The following is a 24,423-nucleotide window of genomic DNA, read 5'->3' on the forward strand; positions in this document are numbered from 1 at the left end:
GTCCATGGCCATCTGTTCAAGGGCAGTCATTGAGGCTATTTAGAAATTTGATCTCTTTGGCTTGACTGGAGCATGCATTTAGCCAGTCAATATGAGGGTAGTTAGTCTCCCATTATTACACCTTCATCACCTTTGGATGCCTCCCTGATTTAATTCTCCATATCTAGATCATCCTGAGCCTTTTTGTGGTAGGCCGATAGAACGTCCATAGCACTAAATTATCTTAGGGGGTTGGTATTGTCACCCACAAGGATTCTGTGTATGAGTCTGCCCTTTTAATGGTTTCTAGTGAATATTATTAGACACTATGCCCTCCATAATGTACATAGCAACACGTCCCCCTCCAATATGCCCTTCCCTGTATCCAGAGATGATCGTATCCCACTGGTTCTCTCCCTTCCACCAGGTTTCTGTAATGCTCACTACCGTATATACTCGTGTATAAGCCGAGTTTTTCAGCCCAAAAAAAGGGATGAAAAAGCCGAACTCGGTTTATACGCGGGTCAATACGGTAGGGTAGGGGAGGGGGGAGGGAGAGGAGGGAGGGGGAACTTACCATTCTCACCGCCGCCGCCGGGCCCGCGAGGGTTCCTCCGGCCGGCAGGGGCCTCTGCAGGGCCGGCAAGGCCGCCCCGCCCCCGCCGCCGGCCTTGCGAGGGTTCCTCCGGCCGGCAGCGGCCGGCAGGGGCCTTCTGCAGGGCCGGCAAGGCCGCCCCGCCCCCGCCGCCGGCCTTGCGAGGGTTCCTCCGGCCGGCAGCGGCCGGCAGGGGCCTTCTGCAGGGCCGGCAAGGCCGCCCCGCCCCCGCCGCCGGCCTTGCGAGGGTTCCTCCGGCCGGCAGCGGCCGGCAGGGGCCTTCTGCAGGGCCGGCAAAGCCGCCCCGCCCCCGCCACCGGCCCCGCGAGGGTTCCTCCGGCCGGCAGGGGCCTCCTGCAGGGCCAGGAAGGCTGCGCCGCTGCTGCCGCCGCCGACTCTCCTGGTGAGTAGGGGGTTCAGGGGCTCTTCCCCCTCCCCCCTTGAATGGCACTGGGGTCGGGGTGGGTTGGGGTAGGTTGGGAGGTCCCGGGAGGCCGGCGGGAGGGTGACCTGGGGCAGGGGCAAGATCTTCCCTGCGCTCTAAAATGACGGCCGCCATTTTAGAGCGCAGCTTTACCAGAAAAGGGAATTTCTTATTGACCCTCGGCTTATACGCGGGTCAATAAGAAATTCCCTTTTCTGGCCTCAAGTTTGGGGGGGTCGGCTTATACTCGGGTCGGCTTATACCCGAGTATATACGGTATATCTATGTTTCCCCTTAAAACCAAGCACTTTAACTCACCCATTTTCACTTGGAGGATTCTGGCATTAGCATATAACACCTCCACACAGTCTCTCTTTTCGACTTGCCTGGCATGTGCCCTAGGTCCTCCTTGAGTGACTATCCCACTTTACTTTATCATCCCCTTTTTCATAGCTACCACATCCAAATGTAGGTAATCAGAAGCTAGCCCTTTGTCCATTTGCAATGAGTCTGCTCAACCAGATGCTTCTCAGTTCCTCTTGGCTTTCCCCCCAGGTTCAGCTTAAAAGCTGTTCTGCTACCTTTTTTATGTTATGCATCAGTGGTCTGGTTTCATCCTGGTTCAAGTGCTGCCCCAACCCTTTTATACAGGCCTGGCTTGTCTGAAAATATTGCCCAGTTCCTAACACATCTAAAGCCCTCCTGCCTACACCATTGTCTCATCCATGCATTGTGACTCCCCAACTGTGCCTGTGTAGCTGGTCCTGCGCATGGAACAGGTAGCATCTCAGAGAAATTTTCCATCTGTGGAAAATAACATTTTTTAGTTTCCCCCTCCTTCAGCAGCCTAAAATGACCCCTAAAGTTTTTAGGGTGTTTCAATCTGCCAGTAGATGGGGCAGCCAAGAGAGTCACTCTCCATGGGCAGAAATCCTTGCACTCATAGAAACTTTGCACTGGATCCAAGCCAACAGCTCTGATTACTAATCTTCTACAAGCAACAGCATAGGTACATCAGAGATTACAGAGCTAGGTTATATTCAGTATCTCACTGTGACAAATCAGAAGCATCTTTTAAAAGAGTGGCTTGAGGATTCAGTAGGGTGACCCCCTCTGGGAAAACAGTCAACAGATCCTGATGTGTGCAAAAATCTTGTGTGTGCACACATTTAGATACAGCTAGCCACAACGTAATTTCTGGCTGGATTTTTATAGTGATACATTGCTGCTGTTCCTCTCTCTAACAATATAACATCTGTATTTCAAAGCTGTGAAAGTTAGCATTGATGTAAAATGTGAGAGAGATAATAATCTGATGTAATGGCAGCAAGATCATTAATTGTTATCTGCACTGAACATTTGACAAAGATATGATACAATAATTTTTATTTCTCCATCAGTTTAAATCATTCTCTCTATCATTGTGCTTTGTTAAATGAAATTATGCAGACATGATAATGAGTTGAATGGAAGTGCATCTTCTGAAAAAGCAACATACTATTATATTTCAAACTCTGAATTAATCCACAATGATGAATAGAGATCATATTAGCAAGGATGGGGATAGTTCCACTGAGGAAGGCAGGGGGGCATAATTGTCCTCTCCTCCCTCTTTCATCATTGCAGCACTGCGGGAAGAGGCAAGGAGGTCAGTTTTATCCCCTTTTGCTTCTTTACTGCAGCCCCTAACTCACAAGGCAATTACTCCACATAGGTCCCGTGATCCCTTTCCTGTTGGGAAAAGCAGACCTTGGGGAAAGCCAGCATGGTGTGGTGAGTAAGAGCAGTGGTTTGGAGCAGTGGACTGTAATCTGGAGAGCCAGGTTTGATTCTCCACTCCTCCACATGAGTGGTGGATGCTAATCTGGTGAACCAGGTTGGTTTCCCCACTCCTCCACATGAAGTCAGCTGGGTGACCTTGGTCTAGCCACAGCTCTCTTGGAGCTCTCTAAGCCTCACGTACCTCTCAGGTTGTCTGTTGTGGGGAGGGGAGGGGAAGGTGATTGTAAGCCGGTTTGATTCTTCTTTAAGTGGTAGAGAAAGTCTGCATATAAAAAACAACTCTTTTTCATCTTCATCATCTTTGTACTTGTAAATTAATGTGTCCAACCCATGCATTCAAATCCATACTATTCTGTAAAACCAACTGGGTAGTCCTAGGCCAGTCACTCTCCCATAGCAAAACCTACTTCACAGGGTTGTTGTGAGGATAAAATAAAAGATGAGACAATTAAGCATGCCAATCTGAGCTCCTTTAAAAAGGACAGACCAAAAATGTAATAAATGTATACTGATTGTCTCCTTTGGTGCCCAGAAACTAGAAAACAGCTTCCCTAGTACAGTTCCCGGAAAAGTATTACTTTTCTTATATACCGTATATATTCGCGTATAAGCCGAGTTTTTCAGCCCAAAAAAAGGGCTGAAAAAAGCCAACTCGGCTTATACGCGGGTCAATACAGTAGGGGAGGGGAGGGAGGGGGGGAGGGAAGGGGAACTTACCACTGCCGCCGCCGCCTTCCCTGCGGCCTGGGAGCGGCCAGCGGGGCCTTCCTGCACGCAGGCAGGCCCCACCTCTGGCCCGTGCGCCTTTTCTGCGGCCTGGGAGCGTCACATGGACTTTAGTTTACCAGTATGTCTAATAGCTGACTTTGCTGCAAAAATATGTCATTATTTTATTACAGCCCCATCCCAGCAGCCTTCACCAAGAGGACAAGTTCTAAATTCTTCTGCTATTCATCTTTCTTGGAATCCCCCTGATTCTCCAAATTCTAACTGGTTAACTTACAATCTGTACAGAAATGGCAGTGGAATCTATACAGTGAAGGAACATTACCCTTACAGTGAGTGCTAATGAATACTACATATGTAGAATATAGATTTAAAATACATTCTTCTGTTTTTCATCTTTTTGAGCAGTTGCCATTCTCAACTGGGATAGTATTTGCCTGTTATCCACATGTTCTTCTGTATACATACTAAAAATAATATCTTGGGTCTGATTTTTCACAAACTACAAATCTTTTTATACTTTTCAGACTTCATTTTGCAGCATTGGGGATCCTATCGGGGTGGAAAAGGTAGCTTAGAAATGTTTTAAATGAATAAAATAAACTTCTCATTCAGGTTTTCTACTTCTACCTCAGGTTATTTGTTACTGCTTTCCATTCTTCCTTGTTTTAGTCAACATAACAATATATTATGGCAAGTGACAGAAAGTCCAGCCTGCTTATTTTAATGACAGTGAAAGCCAATGTGGCGTGTTGATTAATGATGGATTAGGATCTGTGAGACCCCAGTTCAAATGTCCACTCTGTAGGGTTGCCATGTCTCTCTTTGCCACTGGTGGGAGGTTTTTGGGGTAGAGGAAGGTGGGGTTTGGGGAGGGGAGGTACTTCAATGCCATAGAGTCCAATTGCCAAAGCGACCATTTTCTCCAAGGTAACTGATCTCTATCGCCTGGAGATCAGTTGTAACAGTGGGAGATCGCCAGCTAGTACCTGGAGGTTGGCAACCCTACCACTCTGAGAGTCTATGACTGACCTAAGGTGAGCAAGCTTCCACAGCAGCTTAACCTACCACACAGGGTTGTTGTGAGGATAAACTAGAGAAGTCACTTTGGGTCCCCATTGGGAAGAAGTAAATATCTAAATGAAAAATATGTGAGGAAGGCCCCTAGGCTTTTTCGCTTGACCTGTTAACAAGAACAGAGCAATCCACCAGGGTTATTTATTCATTTATTTATTGTTAAAAATATATTCTACTTCTAGTTTTATAACATTCTCGAGGCAGTTAATGACAGTCTATTAAAATAATGAATGCTATTGAAAATCCAAGCAGAGACAAGCATGAAAACTAAACAGCCAATGGGGGGGGGGGGGAATGCAAGCCAGCAATAAACTCAGCAAACAGCAGCAAAAATATTTAGATTTCCTGAAAATCACTGATTTCACCTGGTACAGTACTGAGACTCCACTGGCTGGGCGGGGGGGGGGGGATTTTCCATGGGAGGGGAGTTGCACAGTCTTGGCTACTCATTCCGTCATTCCTTTATTGGCATAAAAACATAATACAAAAAGGGTACAAAAGGAATGGAGATCTTTAAAAGTGCCCTTTATGGAACAGTTAAAAGACAGTTACATCAAATAGCGCTGTCTGTTGATACTGCCATCTAATTAACCGTTCAGTGGGCTTTTAAAACAAACTTTAAAAACTGTGCCACCGTCTCCAATATATGGGGCAAACGATTGTTCAATAAATAGGAAATGTTAAAAGAATCTGAGTCTTGGCTACTCAGTGGATTGGCTCACAAAGAAGGGCCTCTGGATAGATTTGCCAATTGCTAGCACAGTCTCACAGACTAACAGTACATTCCTAAGGAGAGTTACTCTAGTCTCAGCTAGGGTTGCCCGGTCCCGCTTCATCACCGGCGGGAGGTCAGTTGTAATAGCAGGCTGGAGATCAGTTGTAATAGCAGGAGATCTCCAGCTAGTACCTGGAGGTTGACAACCCTAGAATCATAGAGTTGGAAGGGACCACCAGGGTCATCAAGTCCAACCTCCTGCACAATGCAGGAAATTCACAACTACCTCCCTCCATACACCCCCAGTGACCCCCTACTCCATGCCCAGAAGATGGCCAAGATGCTCTCCCTCTCATCATCATTGCTGACAGGTGGCCATCTAACCTCTTCTTTAAAACCTCCTGGGAAGGAGAGCTTACCACCTCCCGAGGAAGCCTGTTTCACTGAGGAACCGCTCTAACTGTTAGAAAATTCTTCCTAATGTCTAGACGGAAATTCTTTTGATTTAATTTCAACCCGTTGGTTCTGGTCTGACCTTCTTGGGCAACAGAAAACAACGTGGCACCATCCTCTATATGACAGCCCTTCAAGTCTAAGCCCATTTAAATGAATGGGTTTAGACTGGAGTCTCCTTAGGAATGCACTGGAAGATACCCATTCCCCACCCCATGCCAACCAGATCCATTCCAAGTATTGTATAAAATATTTTACATGACTTATCTAACTTCATAGGTCACAAAGGGGACCACCAGACATATAGGTAGTTTTCTGCTAGAGTCCCTCAGTTACCTTGAATCCAGACCATTTAGGGCTTTAAAAAGTAAACCTAACATTTTAAATTCAGTCTAGAAACAAACTAGCAGACAATTCAGGTATCATAGAACTGGCATACTGTGAGCCGTGTGCTGAGAAGGTAAGAACATTAGAATTACATTTATACAGTTGTACAGAGCAATTCTTGTACATTAGTGTTCTGTTGCTGTTTCAAAGTAGAACTAGCATAAATGAGCAGCTATTCTTAAAGTATTAACTCCCTACTGGCTGCTTAATCATAGACTTATATAGACTGTTCAACAAATCATTATTTTCTAAAGCCACAACTGTTCTTTCTTTTTCTTTTTCTCAAAAAAATTACCTTTCTGACATTTTCTGACAATCATGATAATTAATGATGTGAAAATAATCTACTATTTGGCATTTGAACACTAAGAAAAATTTGCTAATGCTGTCAGATCTTATGTTTATGACTGTATTCTCAGTATGTGTATAGCATCTATAATACACACAGGGGACAACATGTAAGTGCAACTGCGTGCACACAGGCCTAAATACTAAATGAGAGTTTGAAATTATAAATGTAGAAGCATTGAACTTTTCAAGGAAAATTAACAATAGTCTCCAAACCTGGACTGGTGATTTGACAACATTACAGTAAAACGATTTTTAAAGTTCTTCTATTAGAAACAAAGAACACTGAGTAGATAAACTGTGAGATAATGGAGAAAAAGAACAGTGTCTTAAAAGACACCAACCTGTATCTCAACCTAATCATACAATACTGACCTTAACTGATTACAAATATTAGGCCTTCAGATTCCTGTCCCTTACTGTTGCTGAAATTCACTGTGTGCTATATTCCAATCCTCCTTCATTCTAGTTTAGCTGGGAACATTTACAATTGTTAGGGCTGCCAACCTCCAGGTAGTAGCTGGAGATCTCCCGCTGTGATGACTATCTCCAGCCAATAGAGATCAGTTCACCTGGAGAAAATGGCTGCTTTGGCAATTGGACTCTATGGCATTGAGGTCCCTTCCCTCCCTAAACCCCGCCTTCCTCAGGCTCCGCCCCAAAAATCTCCAGGTATTTCCCAACTCAGAGCTGGCAGCCCTAACAATTGTGGAATTGAAAATGAATTTAGAAGAAATAATAATTTGATAATTGGGTTCTAATTTTTTATGCATCCATTACAGGCAGCCAGGTCTTCACCGAGAGCTCTTTGTTTCCCTATACCTTTTATTCATATTACCTTGAGACCAGCAGCGTCCATGGATCTACAAGAAGTGCAGCCTTGACTTACAGGACAGAGCCTGGAATACCAGTAGGAAACTTGCATTTAAGCTCAGTCCTTCCTGTCGGGCCATACTCTGTTTCATTCAACTGGACAGCCTTATCAAATGACTCTGGTCCTATAGAGAAATATATTTTGACATGTACTTCGTCAATAGACCTTCAACCGTGTGGCCAGTATGAAGGCTTAGAAACCTCTGCAACTCTTTGGAATTTGGTCCCGTTTACAAAATACAGTTTCGATGTTCAAGCTTGTACTAGTGGGGGCTGTTTGCAGAGCCAGCCAGTGGCAATAATTACTGCACAGGCCCCTCCAGAGGAGCAGCAACCTCCAGTCATAGACAGCATCAGTTCAACAGAATTATTTGTAGAATGGTCTCCACCCAAGAAACCAAATGGTAGGGTTTGAAATCCTTATTTACTAAAAATTATGATAAACACATATTTTGACCTGAAGAGCTTTGTAGGCTTTTGTGTAGAGTTACACTATTGTTACTGGACACCATCTGTTTCCTATAGACACAGCTAAACGTGTGGAAAGAGATCAGCATGAGTCCAAAGTAATCCCATCTTACTCTATGACTGGCCTTTTATAATATGTTCCTTTACAACATGCCATCCACTGTTTTCAGTGCAGGTCTCTCTGCACACTGTCATATATACATCTAGTAGTCCCTTTCCATTCCAGTACCCTACATTTTCTGATTCTCTGGATTACAAGTAACTTGTAGGCCACAGTCCCAAGGTGGAGAAAGACATCTGGATGACTGTAGGGATATGTGCGTGCAATCATTAAAAGTAAGTGTGGGTTCAGTGTGATGTACTTCTTTCAGATATATAATGCAGAAACAGCTGAGGAGGAAAAAAATGAAAGAAAAGATTGAACATTGTGCTGATCTCCTCTCACAGGACACAGATGTACCGGGGGTGGGGGCGTTGTGTCTATAGTATTCATCATGTATTTACATAATGGGTAGGTGGCATGGTATAGCCCATACTTGTCAGATCTTGAAAGCTAAGTAGGGTTGGTACTTGGATGGCAGAACACCACGGAAGACTCTGCAGAGGAAGGCAATGGCAAACCACCTCTGCTTCTCACTTGCGTTGAAGACCCCTAGCTAGGGTTGCCGTAAGTTAATTCCAACTTGATGGCTCATATGTACATTTTAAAAATTATTATTCATATTTATTTACAAAATTTATATCCCTCCTTTCTGCCATTACAAGGGCCCCCAAGGTGGCTAACAATTTAAAAGATGCATGATAAAATTGCATTATAAAACTATTATAATAAAAACATACGACGCATACGTCATCAAAACAACTTAAAAAATAAAAAACACAGTTAAAATACATACAAAACATCAAAACAACTTAAAAAAACACAATTAAAATACATACAAAACAAAAAACCTTGGTTAGAAAGGAAGGATCATTGAAGGAATACCAAATGAAAAAAAGTTTTTTACTTATTGGCGGAAGACTATAGCAGAAGGGACAGATGAATCTCCCTGGGGAAAGAGTTCCAGAGCTTTGGTGCCATGATCAAGAAGGCCTTCTCCCAGGTTGCCGCATGCCTAATATCATAAGGTGGGGACACTTGAAGCAGGGCCTCCAAAGATGACCATAACCGTTGACCAGGTTCATAAGGGATTAGGCATCCTTCAGGTATGTTGGCCCCAAACACATCGGGCTTTGAAAGCCAAGGTCAGCACCTTGAATTGTGCCCCCCCCCCAAATTGGAAGCCATTGTAGGTGGGTACAGATTGGAGTGATATGGTCCTTATGACCCACTCCTGCACTCACTTCAGTCAATGGGCAGCCCCACATAGAGCACATTGCAGTAACCTAATCTGCAGGTATCTAGGCATGTACCACAGTTGCTGGATCTTTTCTGGCCAGGAGAGGCTGCAGCTGGCTAACCAGTCAAATCTGGTAAAAGGCTCTCTTGGCCATAGCTGCCACCTGCTTATCTAGTAGTAGGCCTGGATCCAAGAGCACCCCCAGATTATGGACCTGTTCCTTCAAGGGGAGTGCAAACCTCCCTTGGTTCAGGATTTCTACAGCCTCTCTGGGATCAGCTAGAAGTATGAGATAGAGCTATGTGTCATCCGCATATTGGTAACAATCCATCCCAAATCTCCAAATGATCTCCCCTAGTGGTTTCATGAAGATGTTAGAGCATAGGGAACAAGATGGAACCCTGTGGGACCCAACAGACCAAAGGCCAAGAGGCTAAACAGCAGTCCCCCAGCACCACCTTATGAAACCTACTCTCTAGGTAGGACCAGAACCATTGTAGAATGGTGCGTCCCAATCTCAGCCCAGGTAGGCAATCCAGAAGGATACCATGACTGATAGTATCGGATGCTGCTGAGAGGTCCAGGAGAATAAACAGAGTCACACTCCCTCTGTCCATCTCCCAGTGCAGGTCATCCACCATGGCAAACAAGTATATTTACATGGTAGCATCACTATGCATGGTTTCTTTAACAACATATTAGCGGCCATAGTAGGATTTCAGATAATGTCAGAGTAATAGATTCCTTTGGTTAATCAGTCATTGTTGTTTCTAGGTATAATTATTAGGTATGAACTGTACATGAAAGGAGTACTACAATCAAATGGAAGTTTTGTGCCCCCTGACAGTCGTATTTTCCAAGCCAGCGGATGGTACAGTCCTCATCCAGTGACAGAATCTGCCAATGAGAATGCTTTGACACCACCTCTAACTAGCTCCAAAATTACTGATTTGGAACCATTTACAGAGTATGAGTTCCGTGTTCTTTCTGTCAACATGGCAGGGAGCACATTTTCAAAATGGACTTCACAGAGGACTGCAGAGGCAGGTAATAGTTGTTGTAAATTCATTTTCAAAAGTTAGGTTTTTCTCTTGGAAAATGTGTGCCAACACTGGCTCCTTATCATTCCTTCTTGTTTATTGTAGTATATTTTGATATGTACTATAGAGAATAAATTTACTTCCTATTAATAATTCAATAAATTAATTCATTGCATTAATACAATTCATTTTAATTCAATAGCAACTCCTTAAGAAGTTATAGCTGCACTTTAATGCCAAACAACACATGAGGGGGTGATCATTCAAAGCTGGAGTTCATTCTGATGCTGAAAAGAGTTCATTGGAAAGCTGTGGTGAATCTTCCCCATCTCGTCCTATGCCTTACCTCCATGCAGTTGGCCACCTCAAACACTTTTCTCCATTCCTGGACCCAATATCAGACACAAGCTTGGAACAGAGACAGGTGCCTAGAGCAGTGGGCGGAGCTGAGATAAAGTGGTGGGATAGTTGTATACCTCCCCTGTGCATTGTAAAAAAGAGAACAAAACCTCCTACTTTTTGTGTGGATAAGGCAGAGATATGTGAAATAAAAACACATGTCTGTCACCAGTATATCTATATCTATACTCTGCCCTTAAGCAGGGTATGTTTGGAAAAAGATCGGTGCTGCTGATCTTATGAGAACCATCAGCAGCTTTCAACATGGTCAATTATGATCTGTTAGATCACTGCCTCACCAGCATTGGAATCCGAGGGACAGACCTCCAATGGTTGCACTCCTTTCTCAATGGTCAGGGACAGAGGGTAGTGCTTGGGGAGAAGGTGCAGCACACCTTGATGTGTGGGGTTCCGTAGGGTGTGATCCTCTCCCCCATGTGGTTTAACATCTACATATGCCCCCTCACCCAGCTTGTCCAGAGTTTTGGGCTGGGTTGTCACCACTATTCTGATGACCCCCAGCTTTACCTGTTGATGGACAGCCAGCCAGATGCAGCCCCAGACACACTGACCAGGTGCTTGGAAGCTGTGACAAAATGGTTTAAAGTAGAGTCAACTGAAATCAAATCCATTGAAAGAGGTCCTGTGGCTGGGTTGGGGAGGGTCGGAGGTGGAGTGCCAACTCCCTGCTCTTGACAGTGTGCAATTGACACCTGTGTCCACCGTCAAGAGTCTGGGTGTGATTCTAGATGTCTCCTTGTCAATGGAGGCTCAGGTCACAGCTGTAGCCAGGATGGTTTTTTACCATTTCTGCCAGGCTAGGCAGCTGGGGCTGTTTTTCTCCTGCCTTGACTTAGCCACAGTGATCCATGCAACAGTCACCTCCAGGCTAGACTACTGTAAATCTACACAGGGCTGGCCCCAGTTGCATGGTGAGGAATGGGCAGGGACTTGCAGGGGGCACCTCGCTATCCCCTGTATCCTCCTCCCCACACTGTTCATTGTTGTTTCCTCCTGGCAGCACATATATACACAGCTTTCCCTGTTTCCTTCTCTCCTTCCCGCCCACCAAGCAAACTACCCCTTATCTGGCCCCCACATTCAGATATATTTTATTATTTCTTTACTTATTTAGATTACTTGTTTATATTTATTATTTGTTTACTTTTTACATACCCCACCATTCTCACCAGTGGGAAACCCAAAGCAGCTTACATCATTCTCCTCTCCTCCATTTTATCCTCACAACAACTCTGTGAGGAAAGTTAGGCTGACATCGTGTGACTGGCCCAAGGTCATCCAGCGAGCTTCCACAGCACTGGCTTTTATGAGGTAGCTGCTGTTGAACAGTAGTAAGCATCTAGACCTGGGTAAGTCATGCAAATCACATAGCAACAAGTAGCCCTGTGATCGCTGGTGTGCCAGCCTCCAATGAATCCTCCCTCAAAGGCCAAAATAGCCCTGGAAAGGGCCCTGCACCCTCCCCCTGTTTTTTATTGACTAAAATCAAGCCTTGAAGGCAGGCACTACTGTGGTGATTGCCAAGCAGTGGACACTGAGGCCATTTGTTTCTTAAAGTTACAGGTGCAGCTTCCATCATTTTGGTGGGTTTTAACCCCCAATCTTTGTTTGTTTGTTTTTTAAGATTTCAGATATTTCTGCAGATCTGGGGCTTTTCTTGGTTTGTGGAAAGATCTGTCTTGTCCAGGGCCCCAATCTCTGGATTTAAATATTCAAAGATGGGCCATGTTGAGATTTAGATATAATGATGATGTACATTGATTATTATTTTTTGTGTACTTCCGGTTCTATCCAGTTAAAGATAATTAATCAAGAAGTGCTCATAAGTATAATTTCTTTCTGTGTTTGCTGGAAGTTTTATATGTGTTCATCGTTTTATTTGCCCAGCTCAAGTCTTTATTCGGTACATAACCAGCAAATTTTATTTGCCAGTGAGATCACATTATTTTTTTCTAAGCAGGTAAGAAATCTCTGACAAAAAACTCTAATGTTGGTGTATAAAAGTTATATAGCTTAATCAACCCTCCTCGATTTAAGCCAATGACTACCTCTGTCTCAAAGAGACTTTCCTGGAAGTAAATCCCAGAGATTTCCACTAAACTTGTGTTTAGGACCATATTCATAGTCTCACTCAAATCAACAAGTTAGGCAACTCATCCAAAACATATTTCACTTTGATGTAAGTCCCCCTGATTTTTCCCAGATGAGACTTCCATCCAAGTAGATGGCTTAAAGCCAAGGACTTTGCTTTAATTGGTTTGTGGATTGGGCCATTAGCTTCAAAGCATCCAGCAGGATTTTCCGGGGACAGAATTGTAAATGGTAAATCTCAGAATATAGCCATTTTAGAGTGCCTAGATAGGATAGAAGTCACATGTCATGTAATTAAACATCTCAGTTATATCAGCTATTCTAATACAAGAGAGACATGTTAATTTCAAACCTGCGCAGCAGTTAAATTTACTTTGACGATGTTTAAGTGTTTGACAATCTTTGCACTAATCAGATTTTTCCTAGGTCCCAGGAAGACTGCGCTTTTAAAATCCATCTACTTTGTTATTATGTGAAAACTGTATTGTGTTTCAGATTTTAAGTGGTGGTTAGTGCATCATAAAAATAATAGATCCCATACTTTGTCTATAGGTGGGATACATTTACTTTAAAATTGTAGCATTGAAAACCATATGAAAATTCCTTTTAGACCTGAAAATTAATTTCTACAATCTGCTTATTTAGGAATTGGATGCAAACAGCCATTTTATCAAGCTTAACAGATGGTATTTTACAAATATAGTGGGAAAACTTGCCTGACACATGTTGTTCATTTATTTTATGATAAATTAGCACATTTATTTGTGTTTTAGCTCCTGTATTCATGCCACCTCCATCAGTATTCCCTCTTTCACCATATTCTCTCAACGTGTCTTGGGAAAAGCCACAGGATAATGAAGCAAGAGGAGAAGTGATGGGGTACAGCATCAATGTAATTACCGAACAAAAAATCTTGCCAGTGTTTTCTCAGGTATTATTGTTATTAGCAATCTGTTTTCTCTGCTTATTGATATATCGATGTTATAAAGTGGTCCCAGCCTTGTTGGCTATGCCAAATTCTAGTATCCCAGTGGAGAGGTACTTGCCATTATCAAAGTGCAGTGGGGGGTATCAAAGCTTTATCATGGCAGATTGCCCACGACAGAGCTGACTGACTATCTGTCTGTTTGCCACTGTATGAGAGGATTTGCCTTATTTCCGGCAGATTGTTCTGGAGTCTCTTTGTTTATATGCATGAAGACATGACTTAATTCTGCAAGGATAGCCAAGACAATCAGTGTAGATGCAATGCTTCCCAACCTCTTAACCATGGCTATGATATCAGGAACTGGCAACTAGCAGGCATACTGCTCTCTCCCTGCTGTCCTTTCCTACAGGAAGTACCCTTCCCCTTTCTTTTTCACTGTCATCCATGATACACAGTATTATATCTACACTGAAACTAATATTAACCATAGAGAGCTTGATGCTTGAATTTGAAACCAGGGCTTGAAGGTGATCTGCAAAACTCTTATGGTTAGTGGTTGCTTGAACATAGATTGTAACGATTTATATAATGCTGTGCTATGTTTATGCTAAAAAGAGAAAGGACAGTAGTTGCATTCAGATGTCAGGACAAACCTCTGTTTGTGCCTGACAGGTACAAATGCAACTTTGTTTTGTTTTCATATGTTTCTGCTGCCTCCTCTACCCCACATGAGTGTGATTAAAAGCATCCTGGTCTGAAAAACCTCAAGTCAGGCTCTAGTTTGTAAGCAGAGGCTATATGGCCATCTGACAGCAATGCTGATTCTGTGAATTTAGGCAGATCATGAGAGGCAGGGCAGGAAGGGTTGTGTCCGTGCTTGGCTCTCCTGGCCCTTTCTTATATGCTCAGGGAAATGCCGAACACCACTTGGGGGTCAGGAAGCAATTTTCCTCTGGGCCAGATTGGCCAGGGATCCTGGAGGGTTTTTTTGCCATCTTCTGGGCATGGAGCAGGAGTCACTGGGGGTGTGGGGGAGGCAGTTGTGAATTTCCTGAATTCTGCAGGGGGCTGGACTAGATGACCCTAGAGATCCCTTCCAACTCTATGATTCTAGTTTGTTGTGACATCTGACAACAGCTTCTTGAGCAAACTGGAGTCTGTGTTCTTTCCACAATCCATAATCCTAAACCTTAAGTTCATCTCAGATATTGCATGAAACAATGGTTTAATTACGCTAACTACGGTTAATGTGATTATCTGAGAGAGCTCTAAGAGAGCTGTGACTAGCCCAATGTCACCCAGCTGGCTTAATGTGGAGGAGTGGGGAAACCAACCCAGTTCACCAGATTAGAGTTTGCTGCTCATGTGGAGGAGTGGGGGATCAAACCCAGTTCACCAGATTAGAGTCCACCACTCCTAACCACTGCTCTTAATCACTACACCATGCTGGAGGTAATAATCCAGTTCCTGAGTGGAGAAATGAAAAAGCAAAGTTATAAAAATGTGTCCTTAAACTCATAAAACTGTGTGATACAGGAGTTATTTATATAAATAGTGTTGATTGTGCATGATCATGGTGTTACCCTTCTATGATGTAATCAAACCATAACAGTTCTGATCACCATGAAACATGAGATCTGACTAACAGGAACTATGAACAGACATGTTGCCCTACTACACTACTACTATTAACATAGCAGGGTGTCTGTTGTGGGGAGGGGAAGGGAAGGTGATTGTAAGCCGGTTTGATTCTCCCTTAAGTGGTAGAGAAAGTCGGCATATAAAAAACAGCTCTGCTTCTCTTCATGTGATACATTTGAAGTCTTATTTAAATTCTCTCTTGTTGAGGTTCTTCAAGATAATGCTATTTCCACTAATAGCTCTTGGCAAACCTTCAAAGGAACAAATTAGCAAACCCCAAAGCAAATTCCTTATTGTTAAACATACCCTGTTATTTATTGTAGGGTAACAGAAGAACTGTCACAGCATCCATGTTGATTCTCCCCCCCCCTTTTTTGGTAGGTTTTGCATGTTGCTGAAGCTCATGAGCATTCCTACACAGTGACAGGATTGGAACCATACAAGATTTATTATTTTACAATTACTCTCTGCAATCGAGTTGGTTGTGTCAGCAGTGAACCAGGAATGGGACGGACTTTAGCAGCCGGTAAGGGCGGGGGGGGAGTTCCATCCGAGTGCAAAGGTGGCACGTATCTTTCTAATGAGCACCATTACAGATGATCATAGGTTGATGCACAGCGACGGAGATAGGTGTTGTGTTAATACAAAGTGACTAGCTTAATTGATATTTGTTTACCATGACAAATTAAAAACAAAACACCACATTTTCCACATAGGTTTGTAGTATATTGTAAAACCTGTATGGGGTTTCTTTTTCAATCAAAAATCATTTCATCTACTTTTGTTTGCTTACATTTTCTGTAAAGAAAGTTCATACAAATTAGTACCTATTGCATCAGTAGCACATTAGGGGACAAATTAATATGCAGTTGTTCAGCTTCTCTACCCTTAATTAGAATACATTTCTTTCTTGGAGGGGGGCTGAGTAGAAGGATGTGGGGCTGCTTGGGGTAAGGGGTTCATCGTACTGTTCCTCTTTCCTGGTCCCTACCATAGCCAGATGTTAGAGTGCTTCGCTGAAATAATTGTTATTGAGCCTCAAGTCCGGTTACAGTACTCAAGTCCGGTTACAGCACTCCATTGCACCCCCTCAAACGGCCTTCAGCCTGTGCCTTGTCCATTGCCACCCAGATGGAAGTGTGGCACTCCTTGGCTGTTTCCTCCAGGTACGTGGGAACAGCCATCTTTCCTCTAACCCTTCCATTGTGCCTCTGACTTCCTTCTTGCTGGGACTTACCTGAGCCCTGCCCTGTCACTCCTCCCATGCTTCCTTCTCCCTAACAGCCATGGCCTTGGCCACTCTAGGAGGGTCGCTGATCCACCCAACTCTCTTCCTTGAACCCACCCTGCCCTTTGCCAGGCTGTCAGTGCATCAGGTGCCTGGATTCCCCCATGCATGCCTGCTAGCCAGGAGGGCTTTGGGCCTACCTCTGGCCCTGGGTTTTCTGTTCCTGCCTCAACTGGCAAGCTTCTTGATGATCTGAGGAAGGGAAAGCTGGCCTCATCTGCCTCTAATCCTGCCCATGCCATGGTGGAATCCCTCACTAGTAGGGATGCCAGCTTCTAGGTGGAACCTGAGGATCCCCTGGAATTACAACTCATATCTAGACTACAGATATCAGTTCCCCTAGAGAAAATGGATGCATTGGAGGGTGGACTCTATGGCATGCTGAGGTCGCTTCCCTCCCCAAGCATCACTCTCCCAAGGCTCCACCCTCCCAACCTACAGCTGGCAGCCCTATCCCCACCCCCTGCCTGTAGCCAGGAGGGAGCTGGCAACCCTACCCACTAGGACTTCCTAAATGTTGCCTTCAGCCCATCCCAGGACGAAGAAGAGGAGGAGGAGCTGGTTTTTATATGGTGACTTTCTCTACCACTTAAGGAAGAATCAAACCAGTTTACAATCACCTTCCCTCCCCACAACAGATACCCTGTGAGGTAGGTGGGGCTGAGAGAGCTCTTAGAGAGCTGTGACTAGCCCAAGGTCACCCAATTGGCTTCATGTGGAGGAGTGGGAAAACAAACCCGATTCTCCAGATTACAGTTCACAGCTCCAAACTACCACTCTTAACCACGACACCATGCAGATTCACTGCTGAGGAAGCTGGCTGCCAGGGATGGGCCTCATGAAATGGTATTGAAAAAGTTTCCTAGATGATAAAAATTTCCAGATGTTCACACACACACACACACACACACACACACACAGAGAGAGAGAGAGAGAGAGAGAGAGAGAGAGAGAGAGAGAGAGAGAGAGTACTTTCTTACTTGACACATTTCTGAAGAAAACATCTGTGTAACTTTGTTTTCTGTTTCAGTTTCTATAACATGTAACACCACCTTACAAGAATATGGCCTATGAACCTGTAACTCTTCAGTTCAAATCTTGCTTGTTCTATGAAATCAGTAGATGGTTTTGGCAAGCTACTCTCTTTGGCCTCAGCGCTGATCTGCAAAATACTGTTGGCTTAAAATGCAGTCATGTCCCTGTGATACACCGTGTAAAACTGTTTTCATACCAACTTCTCCATACTTCAAGAGCAAGACCTGCATTGTACCACTTTAAATAATTTTTTCACTTAATGTAAGATAGAAGTGGAGGTTTGTGATGCAATGGCCCCAGACTTACTTGGGGCTGCGTTTGCAGCCCGGGGCCAAGAACATGGAGGGGGAAGCCATTGGGCCAGCTCTGCACCGGCAACATGGCTCCTTGATTTTCTGGGAGCTGGCAGGGGTGGTGGGAGTTTGGGACAGACCTGACAAGGAAGGTCATTGTCTGGTCTCACCCCCCCCCTTCTTAGCCAGGCAGCCATGTGTGTCTTGCCCTCTCTGAGTGCACACTTTCCATCCCACCCACTCTGCATTTGGGTTGTTATGCGTGGCATTCTGGATTATCCTTTGTTGCTCTTAGGAAGATCATGAGAGGGAGGGCAGGAACGGATGAGTCAGTGCTCGGCTCTCGTGGCCCTTGCTTACATGCCCAGGGTAATGCCGATCACCACTTTGAGGTCAGAAAGGAATTTTCCTCCAGGTCAGATTGGCCAGGGATCCTGGAGGTTTTTTGCCTTCCTCTGGGCATAGAGTGGCCTCACAGGCACCGCCTCCTCCCAAATGGATCCATCCCAATGCCATTTTGGGGACTCCCTTAAGGGGTCTTAGGGGTGGAGCCATTAAGCAGCATGCCCAGCTCAGGGGCTGCTGGCTGGTGCCCCTCACCAGGTGGCAGGGGAACCACACAGTGGCTTGTGCCCACATGGGATCCTGCAGCTTTCCACTCTACAGTTTTCCCCCAGCAGGTGGGGGATGGGGTTATATCAGGTGGCAGGCATGTTGCCCAATGTTGGATCCATCCCCATGCTGTGCCAGTGCTCCTGCGATTGTATTCAATAAAGCTATGGTCAATTCCTCTCCCCCAAATCTGGTGTGTGTGTGGTCCCTCCCCCTAAACTTGCTCCCCTCATTGCTTCCGGGCCTGCAGCATGCTGGCAGCAACTAGCACCACTGAAAATAAATGAATAAAAAGATGAGCAGGAAAAGTTGGCGAGCACCTTGAAGCATCTGTTCACCTCAGCCAGCACATTGGTTTTAAGGATGGGGCGGGGGCATGGAGAGGGCACTCCTTTTGATGCTGGGTGGCATTCAACTGCACCATTGCTGCTGTCCATCATGGGGAGATGTTGGTAGGGCTCAGCACCTTAGCACAATTCTCTGCAGGAACTTTTTTTAAAGCCTTAAAGATCTGAGATCAACTTATTTTTATTGTGCTCCTCAATGAACATTCCCTTGAGCTGAAATGGACATTAAAGAAATAGTCAAAACAACCTGGTTATCTGGCTCCTTTCACTACAAAGACATGCCTTTCCCCTTATGTCTCCACAGCAAAGGGGGAAGGGACTTACTTTAAATGAAAAAATATAAATCTGTTAGCAGGTCAGGTTACAAGATTGCCCAAAAAATCTTGTGTTGTACGGTTGTGCAGGAGTGCACGCACATATCAGTAAAACACTGCATAAAAGATATCAGTAAAACACTGCATAAAAGGTATCTTATTCTTAATGAAATTATATGCATGGTCTCATCAGGATTTTTCTTCTCTGTGAGGTATCAATGTGTTGTGGTAGCATGTAGCACATGCTTTAGTTCCAGAATTAGCTACAATTGAAGAAGAATGAAATCCAGCATCACATTTGAAAGAGCAGAATTGGACAAATCTACTAATTCCTAGAAATCAGTCCCAGTTATGACTTATGGGAAAACTCGTTCAAGATCAGATTGTTTGTGTACTAACAATTTTTAGAGCTAGAATTGACTGAGATAGAATAAAGCCCAAGGTCAGTTAATAAACTTCTTGAGTCAGCAATAATTTTAATCTGGGCCTTTAGTTTCTAACTCTAGCACTATGTCCATTGTACCATGCTGTATGTAAATTTATTCCTCATTCACCCAGATGTCATATATGAATTGGAAAAACCAGTGCCAACCATTTACATCTCTGTAGTTCAGCATCTTGCAGCCCTACTAATGAGCAGTTTCAATAGAAACTAATGGCATTTAAATAGGATTCTTTTGTTATTAATGATCAAGCCACCTCACCTGTTTGTTTGTCAATTTCTTGAAGATAAATGGCTCATTGAAACCTGAGAGCTCATTTACGACTGTCTCCTTCCAAGAACCATTTGTACTTTGATATTAATTACATTAAACAAGACAGGAGACTATAAAAGTGGCTGACCAGTAGTGTTTTTATATATATATATATACTTTCTATATTTTTCTATTTATCATTTCCAGAGCTGGGAAAGTGGCTATTTTTTAAAGGCCAAATAACCTTTCTTAGAACTCAGTTTCATTGAAATAAAGCAACAGCCTACTGGCTGTGTGTCTTTTTTGCACCGAGGGACAACCGAAAGATAACTAGCTGATGATTAAAGATTTAAATGATGGCCTTGGCTACTACCTTGACTCCTTGATTAGATTGGGGGGGGGGGAGAGAACAAGAGTATCATACACATTGTATTTGCCAGCAGTGAATGGATTTCCATAGTAGAAAAGAGCAAGAGTCCAGTAGCGCCTTAAAGACTAACAAAAATATTTTCTGGCAGGGTATGAGCTTTCGTGAGCCACAGCTCACTTATTCAGATACAGATAGAATGTGAATCCATCTGTCTTTAAGTAGAGGAGAGTGAATTCAGACAAGCATTAGTATGTAAATGTTAACAGTATGTAAATGTGAATAGCAGGCGTGATGGGATTAGGTGTGGTATGCAGAAGTTGGGCCTGGGTATCAACTTACTACAAGATAAACCCAGAGAGAATGACAACAGAACACCTCTGGTTGTCCCTTATAGCTCCCAACTAAAACCAGTCCAACGTATTATTAAGGACCTACAACCAATGCTGGATTGTGACACTTCCCTCGCTGAAGCACTGGGGTGGGGGGCGTCCCTTTCTTGCTTACAGACAGCCGGCTAACCTTAAAACAACTTCTCACCCATGATGATAAACTACTTAACAGGAACATGGACTCTGGCACCAAGGCCTGCAACAAACCAAGGTGCCAACTTTGCCCTCATATAGATTCTAGGAACATCATCTCTGGACCCACCAATGTCAGCCATACTATCTCAGGTTCATACTCCTGCTCATCTTCTAATGTGATTTATGCCATCACATGCCAGCAATGCCCTTCCACAATCTACATTGGACAAACAGGTCAGTCTCTTAGACAAAGATTAAATGGACATAAGTCTGACATCAGAAACCACAATATTCAAAAACCAGTGGGAGAACATTTCAACCTTCCAGGACATTCTTTTGCAGAATAAAGAGTTGCAGTTCTCTTACAAAGGAATTTCAAAGGGAGATTGGAAAGAGAAACTGCTGAATTACAGTTGATATTCAAACTAAAGACAATGCATTTACCTACGACTGAATAAAGACCTTGCATTCATGGCTCATTACCAATGCTGATTTCTCCACACCCATCTCTCCCCTGGACATCACAGACTCTTCTGCATACCACACCTAATCCCATCACGCCTGCTATTCATATTTACATACTGTTAACATTTACATACTAATGCTTGTCTGAATTCACTCTCCTCTACTTAAAGACAGATGGATTCACATTCTAGCTGTATCTGAAGAAGTGAGCTGTGGCTCACGAAAGCTCATACCCTGCCAGAAAATATTTTTGTTAGTCTTTAAGGTGCTACTGGACTCTTGCTCTTTTCTACTACTGCAGACAGACTAACACGGCTACCCACTGTGAATTATCTTCATGGATTTCCATAGATACTGTAGAAGAATGAGAGAAGGAAGCCCTAGCCCAGTCCTGCAAGGCACCCCAAAGGGGAGAGGATGCATTTTTTAATAGTCTGGAAGAATAAGGCAAACAAAAGTTAATATCTTCAATAATAAATGTGCCAGTGGGGAAACTGGGCTGTTCTCTCCTGGAAGCAGAATGATGAGGGTGTGGAAAGCACAACCCTCTCCTCTGTTTTTTTCAGCTGTTGGGAAACATGTAGCCTCACCAGGTATCTGATGATACTTTTGGAGATATGGAGTCTTGCTTAAGGCAAGAATCACTGTAAATGCACTGACTTTGGGTTCACCAGAGTGTTAAAAGATCCTATAGTAACTCCTATAGTATTCAGTCATATGCTGTCTTCAAGCTGTGGGTGTAGATACAGTAATCAAGTGTCATTTGCATGTAAATTTCTTATCAAATATACCTGAATTTTCCAATCTGCTGTAATGCTTTCAATGTGTATTCATCTACTTTCACATCTGTAATACTAGGAGACAGTTGTTTCTTGTGGAGGCTTATGGAGTTCAAAGCAAGGACGTGAAGAATGGATGAGAGGCATGAAAACCTGAGTAATTATTTTCTTTTGGGACTTATTGGATACCACTGTTAGAATCTGGGACTGAGGCTCACACGAATATTCCTACTGTCTTTGTTGCCAATGGTGAACAGCTGGTGGCTGAGAGAAGATAACCATTTGGTTATTGTCTCTTGCTCATGTGTCAAAGCAAAAGTGAATATTTAGACATTCAGGGGGCATGACAGGCCCATCTGTGTAGGTGTTGCCGTGCAAAACCTGCACAACAGAAGGATTGTCAGGATTGAGCTGGCACAAGGAGAGGTCCTTGTGCAACGGGTGAGCCCTCCTCATTCACTCCCTGCCATGCAGTGACACAGAAATTAGTTTCGTTGGATCACAATATACAAATATTTCTGCAAATCCCATTTTATATTCAAACAAGAGTGATGTTAGCTGTTCATATAGGATCCATCCAATATAGTATCCAGACTATGTAAATGTCGATTCAGGATTGAGATTTATAGGCAAGTTTCCAAATTCTCACTGATATCGCAGGTATAGTTATCGATCACTTATTTGGCAGATATTAAATGTTGGTTTGAATGAGAAATATTTTACACTGACTTCATGGGTGTGAGTGAAGCTATGCATTCACAGCTGATTTAAGAGTGATTTTGAAATATTTTAGAATATGAACATTAGAATGCATGAGCATTACATGTTTTTGAAGTGTGGGCATGTTTTCTCTCTGATGTTATCTGTTAAAATTTTGTGTTTCAGGAATAGGTATGTTATCTTTTATTTATTTATTATTTAACTTTGTTCTCTTATTTATTTATTTTATAATTTTTGTTTTATTGACATTGTAAGCTGATTTGAATTCCACAAGGTAGAAAGGCTGTTAATACATTTTTTAAATAAATAATATATAAATAAATGGTCAGTAGATAACAGACTTCTTTTATATAAATCTAAGCTTTACAAATGGTTCTGTCCAGAATGCTGGCAGATACAAGGGTCAGAGGCAGATATTGTAATCATGAAACCCATCCAAGGTCAGGCACCATGCTGTTCAAGTTCAATTCCTAGGTGTCAATACCAGAGGGGCAATCCAAATTCAAGGTCAGGTTCAGTTCTGAGGTCAGGGTAAACAGAAGTCAAGAGAAGACTCACAGAAGCACGAGGTGGCTGCAAATGGATGAGTTTGCTCCCACACAGAGCTGATCTCATTGCCTGCCTAAATGGGCCCTTATCTTAATGCAGACCAGCTGTTGCTCATTAGGCCATTCAGGTAATCCTGGCCTCTATGCTGGGCCCATAACCTCGCACCTTTTCGACAGCTTTCTATCTCCGCCCTGATCTTTCGGCATTTCTGTTCAAGTAGTCTTGGCAACCCTCCAGGTGATGCCACCTGTGATTGAACCCCAGACACAGCCAATTCTACTGTGATGGCAGGCTGCAGACCCAGTGAGACTTCCTCTGTCTGTGCCTGCTCTTCACTCCTTTCACTTACTTCGGTCTATTGCGGCAGCTGCTCTTTTCTCACCCTGCCATCTTCCTCTAGCTCCTCTTTATCTGAGGAAGTGTTGGCAGGCTCTGATTATCCAGCTCCACCAGTGCAACTTTTATCTTTATGTCTAATTATGTTAGTTCTATCTCAGGTCCCTCAGACGAATGGGATCAAAAGTTACTCATGACTATAGAACAGTGATGGCGAACCTTTTAGAGACCGAGTGCCCAAACTGCAACCCAAAACCCACTTATTTATCGCCAAGTGCCAATACGGCAATTTAACCTGACTACTGAGGTTTTAGTTTAGAAAAAAAAACTCATACATTCACATATTTTGTGTTAAAAGAAAAACACAATAACAGAGCTTTCAATGATACAAACAACTTTTTATTGAAAGGCAAAAGTTTGCATTTGGCATGCATCTCTCCAGGACTCGTCCTCTGCTCAGCCACTGGACATTATTGTACATAAGTAAACAATTATACTGTGCCTGAACCTCCTCAAGAAGTGCTTGAAACTGTCAACAATTCAGAGCACGAGCCATGATGTAATTCACCATTTTTGTGACATCTTTGAGGACATCGTCAATTTTTTTGAATTAATGTGATTTTTTGCTGTTGTGTGCATGCTGATAATTTGTGTACCCTTGGCTCATACTTTGTAAGTTTGAGAGCAACACGTGCAGCACTCAGGTCATCTGTTAGCCTGTTTCTGGTGTCAGATTTGATATAATTCAAAGCTGAAAACAGCTGCTCACAAGCATAAGATGATCCAAACAAAGTAAGGAAAGCAATCCC

At 43.5% G+C, this 24,423-nt stretch overlaps 1 protein-coding gene across 1 annotated transcript in view; it reads left to right on the forward strand.

The window, feature by feature from the left end:
- USH2A (usherin) overlaps positions 1-24,423 on the forward strand; it is a 588,113-nt gene that overhangs the window by 117,294 nt on the left and 446,396 nt on the right. Inside the window, exons 15-19 of the mRNA XM_056852957.1 lie at positions 3,680-3,838; positions 7,269-7,763; positions 9,942-10,214; positions 13,492-13,649; positions 15,669-15,813. Of these exons, the coding sequence (XP_056708935.1) occupies positions 3,680-3,838; positions 7,269-7,763; positions 9,942-10,214; positions 13,492-13,649; positions 15,669-15,813 (1,230 nt within the window). The remainder of the gene's footprint in view (positions 1-3,679; positions 3,839-7,268; positions 7,764-9,941; positions 10,215-13,491; positions 13,650-15,668; positions 15,814-24,423) is intronic.

The sequence above is a fragment of the Euleptes europaea genome, chromosome 7 (assembly GCF_029931775.1).
Source record: "Euleptes europaea isolate rEulEur1 chromosome 7, rEulEur1.hap1, whole genome shotgun sequence".
NCBI classification, from domain to species: domain Eukaryota; kingdom Metazoa; phylum Chordata; class Lepidosauria; order Squamata; family Sphaerodactylidae; genus Euleptes; species Euleptes europaea.